Source organism: Crocodylus porosus, unplaced genomic scaffold, assembly GCF_001723895.1.
Source record: "Crocodylus porosus isolate Cpor-Errol unplaced genomic scaffold, CroPor_comp1, whole genome shotgun sequence".
Taxonomy (NCBI): Eukaryota; Metazoa; Chordata; order Crocodylia; family Crocodylidae; genus Crocodylus; species Crocodylus porosus.
The window spans coordinates 154,836,227-154,848,286 of NW_017728886.1; the positions used below are offsets into that span (position 1 = coordinate 154,836,227).

The following is a 12,060-nucleotide window of genomic DNA, read 5'->3' on the forward strand; positions in this document are numbered from 1 at the left end:
AGGGGAGGTCACGGCACCCTTAGGGACAGTCCTGCCACAGGGATATTTCCTGTAATCAGTCTGTATACGGTTTGGTTCAAATATTATGTAAGGTTGGAGCTTATCTAGAACTAGGGATTATTTCTAAACCCCTTCATGTATGATGGCCTGCTCACATTAAAACCAATGCCAAAACTGATGTTGGCTTTCGATCTAGGGAACCTACCCTTGTCAAACCCTACTCAAGGTGCACAACAGTGGGGAAGAAAAGGTCCAGTATTTGCAAAAGAGCTGAACTTCATCTAGGATCCATCCAGGATGTTCCTGCCACAGCATTAAGCAGCAGAATCTTTACTGTGTTGCTTTCTACAAACTGGGTCATTTTACAAACTATTATTTAAACAGGTGCACACCTTATGGGGGGATGAAAATTATCACATTGTTGATGAAGAATCGCACATTCAGCTAAGTCTGATGTTCATTTAATGTTGCAGCTATTTTAATAGTACTATCATGGAATATACCCATTTGAATTGTACTGCCCTTCTCATTTTTCTTGTCAGTATCAGTGGGCACATCTACACGTGCAATTAATGTGTCTGACTTTTTCTGTGCATGCACATTAATGGGCCTGACTATTCTATGCAGAAAATAGCAGGCTCATTAACGTGCTCCCAGGTGTATGTCTACATGTACAACTGTCAGAAGCAAATTGCTCCTGACAGGAACAGGCCTGTCCAGGGCTGATTCTGCCTTGCTCTGCCCCCTGTAAGAGCCAGGAGGAGCTCCAAGCTCCCCTGGGTGTCAGCCCAGAGGGCTGGCAGGGGACACGGGAGCCAGTCCCAATCTCTGCGGGGCAGGGAGAGCTGTGCCGGCTGCAGGGGCAGCTGTCTTCCTGCTATATGGGGATTGGGATGGGTCCTGGTTCCCATGTGGCCAGGACAGTTGTGCCAGCTGCCCATGTCCATACGGCAGCTATCTCCCTGCCATGTGGACAGGGTGAAGACACAGCTGCCCCTGCAGCCAACACAGTTCCCCTCACAATGGTGCTTAGCAAGGCAGCAGCAGGCCCCTGCTGCCTGGGCTGACCAGGAACAAATTGCTCCCAATCTGTGTCTACACATGTGCTACAGCACATGTCTAGTACCTGTATGTGTTGGTACTAGGAAATGGTGTATTAGACTAATTTAATGTGCAGTAAGTCCTGCACATGTGTAGACAGTGATGGTTTACTGTGCATTAGATGAGTCTAATGTGCAGTAAGGTGTCTTGTGTAGATGCATCCTATATGTTTGTTTGCTAATAAAAAGTGATGGCAAGTTTGGCAAATGAAGGTAATGCCTTCATTATGTACTCCCCAATTGCAGTATTCACTGAAGTGGATTCTAAGTAGCATGATGTGGCTATCAGAACAGGGAATAATCTTGATAAGCAAAATAGGGGTGTTACTGGGAGTAGGTAAGCTGGAATCAGGAAGAAAACTAGTGAGGCAGTACTGGATAATAAAAAACAAGTCATAGCACATTATGGCTGCACAGAGTTCATTTGCTTATGTCTCATCTGAAATCACAATCTACTAGCTGTGGTATCAAACCTGGAGGCAGCATTAAATGAAGACCAAGGCAGCAGACTGCTTTAGTATTATCAGATCATTATTTTGCAGAACACTCAAACATGTAGACATTTACCCACATGATTTTCATGACAGGATTATTCTCCGGAGGCAACAACATAGAGATTATGTAAAGAGAAGTTAGAAGCTGTTTTTAAAATATGTTAAAAATGAGTTGTTGTCATAGGTGAAAAGGCAGTCCAACCTACTTGAGGACTGATGTCAAGGAAGTTTAACAACCGTTTTTTAAAAACGTATTAAAGGAACTCATGTCTGATATCAGCATCTAAGGAGATCATTTCTTCTGTGTCATTTCCACAGTATTTATGGAATATTTGCAGGAACATAATACAGCCACAGAAAGCTGCACCAGAGGGGTAAATACTCTCTATAAACATGTAGGAGAAGAGTTGTACAAGTATACATCTCTTCAAAGAGTAATCACCTCCGTCCCTAGAAATTTTCAAAAGTAGGTTAGACAGACACTTGACAAGGATGGTTTAAGTCAGGGATGACTCTATCTTGAGCAGGGGGCTGAATTTATGACCTTGTAGGCCATGTCCACACATGGCATGGACATTTGGTTTCCCAGGGACAGCTAACAGTGGCACACCTTGCACTGCCACTAGTTGTCCCTGGGGAACACCCATGCCACGCATACTCTGGCACACAGCAAGTTACCCCACACGGGTGGTAAGGGAGGCTGTGGCCAGCACTGGGCTGGCCCCAGCAGCCTTACCTGGGGTCCTCCTGTGGTTGCAGCAGTGGCGATTCTGCCATGCAGGGCTTGGCTGGCAGCTGCAGCGTGGCTCTGGGTGGCCCAGCTACACTTTTGAGCAGCACGTGCTGCCCGTGCATGTGCTGGTCTACTTTTTTTTTCTCCATAGGTTTTTTTTTGACTACTGGATATCCAGGGGTCAAAAAAAACCCTCCACATTGCTCACTTGCAGTGCAGAGACCAACTGAACATGCAGTATGTGGTGTTGCAAACATGTCTGTGGTGCCACATACTGCATAACTGCACTTGTCTGGATGCATCAAGCTCCCTTGCACCTCATTATTTCCTATGATCCTATTTGAGGTGAGAGCTGATACTACTAGCTCCTCTTAGGCATATGACTTGACTGAGTAATAAATTAAGGATGCATCTCTGCTTTTTGCTGATTGTTTAGCATTCACACCTTGTTTTGGGTCAGGAATTCAAAGGTTTAGTTGGTATTGTGCTGCTGAGGAATGATATTTATAATCTTAATATTGGATGCTAGATAAAAAGAGAATCCGTACTGTTCAGATTCAGAATGTTCCAATATGTAATTAGTTCATTGCAGAAATTATTATTGTGCCCTGAAGGTAAATAAAGCTGTTCTGCCATGCCAGTTATCCAGTTTATTCTACTAGTGGATCACTCCCTGCTGTACATCTCTGAAAATAAGACCCACAGCAACACACACACATTCATACAGCGAGTCAGTGGCACAGACAGATCCAGGATCACAGCAAAGAGGGGTGGTCCCACCTCCTTTGGCAGTGCAGCACATGTGCAGTGAGCTCTGAAGTCACTGGCATGTCAGTGCAGCTCCTACCTAAACTCTGCACAGGCCATGAGCTCTCTGGGCTCACCAACTGATTGGCATGGGCTCCAGTTGGAGCCGCTGCTTTTGCACTGACTGTAGAGTCCAAGAGGTGAGCACCATCACTGTTCACCCTCCCTTCTTCCTGTACTCCCTCATTGAATTCAGGAGTAAGGAAAAAGAGGGAATGAGTGGCAGCAGCAGCGCTCACCCCCATGGGTCCAGAGCTGTATGAAAGCCAGAGCTCCAGCCAGAGCCTGCATTGGTCAGGCTGCTGATGAGCTCAGAACTCATGGCACATGCAGGGATCTTGCAGAAGCCCTTCTTACATTTTGGTACATGTACCACACAGCTGAAGGTAGGGGGTAGGGGGCATGACTGTGCTGTCAGACCTCCCCCCTCCTCAAGAAACCTGCCTTTGGTCAGTCAGTAGCAAGGCTGAGAAAAGAAATCAATTCTCACTGTGTGCATCTACACAAAATGTTTACTGCAGAGCTGACCAATTAGCTCCACAGTGAAGTCTCCATGTCTGCATGTGCAACCCTATTAGGTTGTAGTAAACTAATAAACTCTACTGTAGGGTGGTACTTGTAAACACAAATTCTATCCTGTGGTGGAGATCATGTGCCTTAACCCACATGTAGACACAGATGGGGCTGGCTGGGGCACAAAGTGCTTCAGTGCAAGGGCTGCCTGCTGGCTAGCCCTGCACTGGAGCAGCCTCATGCCCCAGCCAGCTCTTCCGCAGCACATTGAGCTGGGTCAGAACAACTTCAGGCTGGCAAGCTAAGCCCCTGGGCCCTCTACCAGCCAAGGCTGCTCCAGTCCAGCTCAACACACTGGAGACCCAGGCACATGTTCCAATGTAGCACCTGGGAGCAATACACTCCGGTGTGAACTGCACCAGAGTTTATTGCTTCGAATTAACTGCATGTGTAGACGTGCCTGCTGACTCCCACTGGACCATGATCATTTCAGTATACGTGCCATTGGGTTTGTCTAGATGCACTAAAAAATGAGGAGGTTAAACCATGAATTACAGAAAGCAGAGGTTTCTGCTAAGGCTGTATGTATTAAATTATAAGTTTGTCTGTTGTCCCACGACAGAATACACACACTATTCTCTGGGAGAAGTGAGGTGGGATATGGTACAAAAGAGTCTCAGTCAACAGCAGGTAGAGCTGCCTCTGCTCCTTCCAACTTTCTCAAATGGCATTTAAGGAAATAGAAACCCATAGAAGGTAAACACTTTGAGGAAGTACACTCTGAACAAATCACTGTTTTTAAACACGTACAGTTTCCTTTTTTTTTTTTTAATTTCAGAATAGGTTTACTGTTGAAAAATGGTATGTACTAAAGCCACCACATTATACATATAGATAAAACATCAGATAGCAAAACCTTATTGTATGAGCAATTAGTTGTAGTACTGTATAGATAATACAATCAAAGATATTTAAAAAAACCTAAAGGAGTTATGTACTTTGAAAGGCGCATTAGGCACAATGTGTATCCTGTAACTAGCTTTGCAAGCATATAACCATGATTTCACTGTTACAAAGTATTACAAGTGATCAAAAACATGAGCTGATTGTTAGTACTATGTGCTGAAATTGTACAAATGTATACAACACTCCACCTTAGTGTTATAAAAGCATATACAGTAAGGACTACAAAGTAGAATCAAGGAGTTAAACTAAGAAATTATCCCTTTAATTTTGATTCAGAATTAATACGGAATAAATCTATGGCTTTACTTCATGGACACATGTGAAGATTAATATGCAAGTTTTTGCAAGTGGGGGAAGAAGCAAAACTTTATCCCCAACAAATATGACCTACTATATAATACTTAAATGAAATACAATTGGTAAGAAAACCAGTTCTAAGGCATCTGACAGATGGCATGTGCCCCAAATCACAAAATAACCCCCTCAGTCATCAGAGCTGGATGTGAGATTATGTATGTGTTAAGGGGGAAAAAACCACCAGAGAATATAGCAAGAGAATGAACCACAAATAGAGGAGACGACAGAAATCAGAGGAGTGAAGAACTTCTAAATGATGTCCCGAAAGGCTTTAGCTTAAGTAACATCTTCTAGAAAGGATTATAAATCTACAATTAGCAAAACAAAACAATTAGTCTGTGTAGAGTGAAATAAAAACTTGGCTGGTTGAAATTTGAGGGATATTCTACACAGACATATTAGAAAAACGTTTGATTAAAATATCCTGCTTTTATTTTCCACTAGCAAAATGTATTGCTGAGAGAGGTACTTTTTGCTGTTTTGAAATAAAAACCATGATGCTTAGGACAGAGCTACAAGAACCACACACTTTCTAGGGGTACATGTTCATCACATCAGACATGAGTCATTTAAAGGCAAAAATAAAAATCTTACTGCTTTAAATATTATTTTTGACTAGCAGAAACATAAAAAGGAATGCACTGGAACATGATTGTAACAGAGTGTACCATGCAGAATTTTGGCTTATTGTATGCCGTGTACAAGCCAATGATTTCAATGGAGTATTTTGTATTTTAATCCCTTGCATTTGCATGACATGAGATCAAATCAAAACTATAAATGAAGGCAAACTGTGTAGAAACTGAAAATATCAGAATACCTATGAAAAGCGTGCTGGACATGTTTATTGTTTTTAACATAAGGATCTGCTGCTTGAAGATCTACTACAGCAAGCATGCTGTACTGCTACTTCTAGTTCTTTATGCTGCTAAGCTGACCTTAGTCTGTGATCATGGCCAGCGGGTGCTGTATGGCATTAGGAAGTTAACACATAATCTCTGCAGGTTCAGTGACCAACTTGGAGCCATCCCATGCTGTCTTGAACTGTTCAGGAACAGGAAATTCTTTCTGGTAAAGGGCAGAATCAACAATGACAGTTAGATAAACACCGGACATCTTATGCAAACTGATGGAATACTATTAGTGCAGCACGATTCATAAGGCATTTATAACTCAGCCATGCTTGGATTATGGAGAGGCCTTCTTCATTACCCCAGGAAGCTGTTTCAGTGCCACAAAGAGAACAGACACATTATTACCATAGTTCATAGGGCTTTGTTAATGCACTGGCTTGTTACAGTGCCCCTCTCCCATTATTTGGAACAGCTAGGCAAATGAATCTTGTTTCAGAAAATATTCTAGATTCGGTAAACTGCCAGTCAAGCTAACTCAGTGGGAATGCAGTAAAAAAAATTTACATTTGACTATTTAGTGACAAAGCTAATAAGAATTTTAAAGAGGAAGATGATGTTCTGAAAAGCAAATGCCATGGCCAATCCCCAGGATTTGTGGAAGGTTTAATCCCTAATCTCTGGCTAACTGTTCAGCAATTTTTCCTTGATAGGCCACAGTGCCCATAAAAACACAACAGTGCTATTACTTTAAAAGTGAGGCATTCCAAAGGCTATAATATCCCCTGCAAAGCAACGTCAATAAAGCAGCACTTGACAGGAAACCTCCCTCTGCTTGTTCAGTGTGTATCTGTCAAGGCATGCAGGGACACTGCTGGAACCCTTGCCTCAATCCTAGCACATCTTGTATGGTAAAAACTATATGCCACTTCTAAAGTGGGGAGGAAAAAGTTCCTTCTTACAGACTTTATTAAGAGTATTTCAGTAGGCTTCCTTTTCTGAAGTAACTGGATGGTCATCCTAAAACACATTCATTAAAGGGTTCTGAATTTCAGAAAATGTTAAATACCCATTCTCTGGAAATTAGACACTTTATGGCATCTGAAATTGGGCTTCCAAAATATGCTTTCATTTTTTAAATATTTGAACATGGTGCCCTGTTTCTTTCTATTGTTCTTTCTCCTCCTTTACAAAAACAAAAATACATACATAAAAAATCCACTGAAGGAAATTTCAGTACAAAAAAGTTGTAAAATCATGAAAAATGCTTAGTTAACACTTGCACTCACAATTTTAAATCTGATCACTTGGGGGGGAGGGTGGGTGCAACAATGCAGTTCAACAATACAACCAATTTCTATTGTGTGTAGTGAATAATGCTAGCAGCAAAAGAAAATGCTGTGATACTGCAGACCTGACTGTAGTAGAAGAGCCTTAGCAGACACAAGTAGGAGCCCTTCAGGCAATGTACATCTTATATTTGAATGGCTTTCATGCATATATGTTATAATGTACTGTATTGTGTTTGTACACTAAATACATTTCCTAATGTTCAGCCTGAAACTATCTTCCAGGAGTTTGTGGCTGTTGTAGATACCTATTTCATTTAGGATAAAAACTCAATTGATATAGGAGGACAAAAAGGCTTTTTTAATGTAAGGAGTTACCTTTCAGCCTGGAAAAAGATATCCCTTGATGACTCATGGCTGAAACTACTGGTGTATAAAGGAGGCTATATTTCTGTGTATTTGAAGAGGCTGTATTTAAAGTTCACTATTTAAAAAATCTGGCACCTGTTGCTGGAAAGTATAAAAGGCCAATAAACTACAAAGACTACAAATGGGGGAAGAACTGTGACAGTCTTTAAAAATATCCCACTTACATAGTCACCATCTTGGGGGATAAGGATGTTCATTTCAGAGGACTTGGCACTCACAATCTCACAGTCTAAGGATTCTTCGCTGAGGTATATGTGGCAGCCTTCTGTCTTATTAATAGAAATAGTTGGCACTCTTCCCATCACCTGAGGGGGAAAAATATATCTAATACCCAATCCAGATTATTAATACTACTAGTAAAATAACAAAAAAACAAACCTTCTCCACCTGCCAGGGCTATCATTGTTCACTCATATCAGATGCATATCAGCTGTCTGTCTAATATTTGTATTTGGGAGCTTAAATATATTTATTCTGTCCCTTTAATATGCTAGTAGAAAGCTGCTATGTCAGTGGTTCTCAACCTTGTTAGACTTGAGTCAAGGCATAACTCAGAAAATGCTAGCTCCTAGGCCACCTATACACGTGCCAGATATCTGCTCTGATGCATGCTAATTAGCACACTCCAGCAGCCTCCAGGTCACGTGTATTCAGCATCTCCACGCTTCAAAATGGTGGCGGGGGTGCTTTACTTAAAGCTTGTCAAACAAGCTTTAGTTAAAGCATCCCTGTTGCCATTTTAAAGTGTGGGACACTGAATACATGTGGTGCTGTGGGTGCTTAAATTAGAGCAGCTCTTGGAGCCACTCTAATTAAAGCACCGCCACTTCAAGCCCAGAGCATATATAAAGGCACCCTTAATTTTCACTCCTCTTTTGACTACAGAAACATAACAGAGCACTTCTTCTGCTGCAAAGAACAAAGGAAGACCACAGCAGGGCAGAATGGGTTTACTACCATGAATTCCTATTTGAGATCTCTTGGTTTATCCTGTGAATCATGCCTGCACACCTAACAGTATTGATACTGTGCAGCTCCCCATGGCACCTTTGAAAGGATCTCAAGGCACCAGAGGGTGCTGTGGCACCCTGGGTGAGAAGCTATTGTGCTAAGATTTGCAACTATATTCAGTTTTTTCCTCCAGACCCCAAAGTTCTAAAATACCAAATATTAACTTAAACATACACACAGATTAAAATCCCCAACCCTAATTGTCTTTACCAAAGGGGAAAAATGTGACAGAATCCACGTACAGTCCTAGTGATGCATATGTGCAACTGCAAGGTTCCTCACTGAGATCCAGACTTCCTTACTTCCAGTGATGGCAAATACTCCTGAGCTAGAGAACCACTCCAAAAGTTTCTTGCTGCAGGCTGGAGGGGTCTCCAAGGTCTTAGGAAAGGGGTTTTCTCTCCAGCCACATTGCAGCTCTAAATGTATACTGAAATCAACTCTCATTAAAATGATAAAGGCACTTCTTTATATCCCTCTGAAAACAAGTGCACAGGCCTTCTTGAAGGGAGATGGGAAAACAAACCTGCTCTCGTTTACAATCCCACAGAACTCAATATCTCTACAGGACAGGCTGCCTGAGTCACCACTTGTCAATATTCCTACTCCTCTTCCCACCCCTTCATAGCTGAAACTAGAGATAGTGATATAGTCTGGTCAACAGATCAGCCCGGAAGAGGTAATTCAAAGTCATAACACAAAAACAGTGTGTGATCACTGATAAGTACAGAGGTCATCCAGTGCCTAATGGCCCATCGTTGCATCCAGCTATCTTTGACTTTCCAATCTGAATTACCAGTACCCATTTGCAGCTAGGTCAGCTGAGAGCAGCCCTTAGCCTAAGTGTAGAAGAAAGCTTGAACTCATGCCTCTAGAAGTGTAGCAAGGAGTCTTAACTGCTTTGCCACATGTGAACCCTATGCTAAGCACGTACATAACAATTTTAAAAAGTGTCCCCTTTTCATTCCTGTTAAGACTTCATTTTCAGCATCAGTCTCCTACTACAATGATGATCACAGAAGCATAGGAAGTGAGGGTTGGAAGGGACCTCAGGAGGTCACATTTAGTCCAATCTCTGCTCAAAGCAGGACCAGCCCTACTAGATCATCCCAGCTAAGGCTTTGTCTAGCCAGGTCCTAAAAACCTCCAAGGATGGAGAGTCCACAACCTCTCTGGGTAGCCTGTTCCACTGCTTTACTACCTTTCTAGTGAGAAGATAATATCTAATGAATAATATCTAACTAAACTTCCCTTGCTGAAATTTGAGACCACTGGTCCTTCTTCTATCATTTGCCACCACTGAGAAATGAACATAATCAAGGGTGCCTATACATCTAATTACAATGCATCAGAGCAGACTTGATTAATCAAGTCGGCTCTGACTCTCGATTAGTCAAGTCTGCTGGTGTGTTCTAATTAGGACACTCCAGCATGCTGCAATGTCTCGTGTTCAGCATCCCATTATTCAATATTCAAAATGGCAGCAGGGGTGCTTTAACTAAAACCTTGGGGGCGCTTTAGTTAAAGCACCCCATAGCCATTTTGAAATGCACATGACGCTGCAGCATTTTAATTAGAGTGGCTATCTGTGAGCTCCTTTTATTAAACCCTGGAGCACGTGTATAAACAACCCAAGTGTCCATGGTCACATATAGTCTCTTGTCTCATCTTTGCAATTAGACCATTGCATCTAGGTTGATTTTAATGTCAATCAATGGGTTGTATCATTTTAAGTAGAAGAATCAATTACTATCAGTGGGGAATGTTTGCCTAAAGATTGGCTTCAAGGTGGGAAATAATGCATTTCTCCTTCTGTCATACCAGCAAAAATGCTGGAATACTTACTGACCACATCTACACGAGAGCCACTCTATCTAACCTGAAATTAACTGAATAAGCTTTAGGTAAAGTGCCTGTGCCACCATTTTAAAGCACAGGGACACTGATACATTAGATGTGGACACTGGCTGGAGGCTAGTTAGCACACTCCAGCAGACTCTATTAATCAAATTGGCTCCAATGCGCTATAATTACAGCACTCTGGAGCAGCCTCCCAGCATGTTTACACACACCCACAAGCAAAAGTCACTCGCAACCCTTTTCTAGGCAAGTTGGAAGGATGTCATGAATCTTAAGGTAATTTCAATAGCATATGGTATACTCTAGATAGCATAAATAACCTCTAATAACTGAATGTTATTTTCTTCTTTTTTTTAATCTTTGTTTTCCAAATGGATATTTACCTGAATCTGAATATCTCTGGAATTGATCACTTCCACAATGCCCACGACATTGTCAAACACAAGGCCAAACTTTTTGCAGTTGTCTGAAGAAAAAACAAACAAATGAAGGAAAATAAAAACTGCTTCTTTAAAACAAACAAAAAATCATCTTACATTACAGCATTTATACTCATTCCTGCAAAAAGTTAGATATGTGAATAACTTTAAGCATGTAAGTAGTTCTATTAAGCAGAATTATTTGAATGCATAAAGTTTACTTGCACATGCCAGTTTTAACAGAATGATTTCAGATGACACTGTCCACTTACCAACTGTAATGGAATTTATTTTTCCTTTTATCTGTAGTGTAGATTTGTTGCACTTAAAAATGTATGCCACTTGCTTGAGTTCAGTGTCAGTAATGACAAGGTCATTCTTATCCTCTTGGTATTCCTGTTTTTTTTTTAAAAAAATGCATACGTTTGTTTAATTGATTATTGTCTTAAAGCATCAGTAAGACAGCAGATTTTAACATGACTCATCTTCCAATGACTGCACTTTCAATTCAAAGAGAAATATCCTAGAATCATAGAGTCACAGACAATGAGGGTTGGAAGGGACTTCAAGAGGTCATCTAGTCCAACCTCCTGCTCCAGGCAGGACCATCCACAACAAAAACATCCCAGCCAAGGCTTTATCTATCTAGGTCTTAAAAACCTCCAAGGAAGAAAATCCCACCACCTCTCTGAGCAACCTGTTCCAGTACTTACTAGCCTCCCAGTGAGACAGATTTTCCTAATATCTAACCTAAACTTCCCTTGCTGCAACTTGAGACCACTGTTCCTTGTTCTGTCATCTGCCACCACTGAAAACAGTCTGGCTCCATCCTCTTTGGAACCCTGCTTCAGCTAGTTGAAGGCTGCTATTAAATGCCTTCTCAGTCTTCTCTTCTTTCCAAACTAAATAAACTCAGTTCCTTCAGCCTCTCCTGAGGAGTCATGTATCCCTGCCCCCTAACCATTTTTGTGGCCCTCCACTGGACTCTCCCCAATTTGTCTGAATCCTTTCTGTAGTTGGAGGTCCAAGACTGTACATAGTACTCCAGATGTGGCCTCACCAGTGCCAAATAGAGAGTAAGAATCACTTTCCTCAATCTGCTGGCAACACTCCTACTAATGCAGCCTAGTATGCTGTTAACCTTCTTCCCAGCAAAGGCACACTGTTGGTTCATATTCCGCTTTCTGTCTTCTGTAACCCCCAGGTCCTTTTCTGAAGAGCTGCTGCCCAG

The 12,060-nt window shown here is 41.7% G+C and overlaps 1 protein-coding gene across 1 annotated transcript in view; it reads right to left on the reverse strand.

Moving 5' to 3' along the window:
• Positions 1–4,440: 4,440 nt before the first annotated feature.
• CAP2 (CAP, adenylate cyclase-associated protein, 2 (yeast)) overlaps positions 4,441–12,060 on the reverse strand; it is a 74,832-nt gene continuing 67,212 nt past the window's right edge. Inside the window, exons 11-12 of the mRNA XM_019543532.1 lie at positions 7,704–7,844; positions 4,441–6,038 (exon numbers count right to left, since the gene is read on the reverse strand). Of these exons, the coding sequence (XP_019399077.1) occupies positions 5,955–6,038; positions 7,704–7,844 (225 nt within the window). The 3' untranslated portion in view covers positions 4,441–5,954. The remainder of the gene's footprint in view (positions 6,039–7,703; positions 7,845–12,060) is intronic.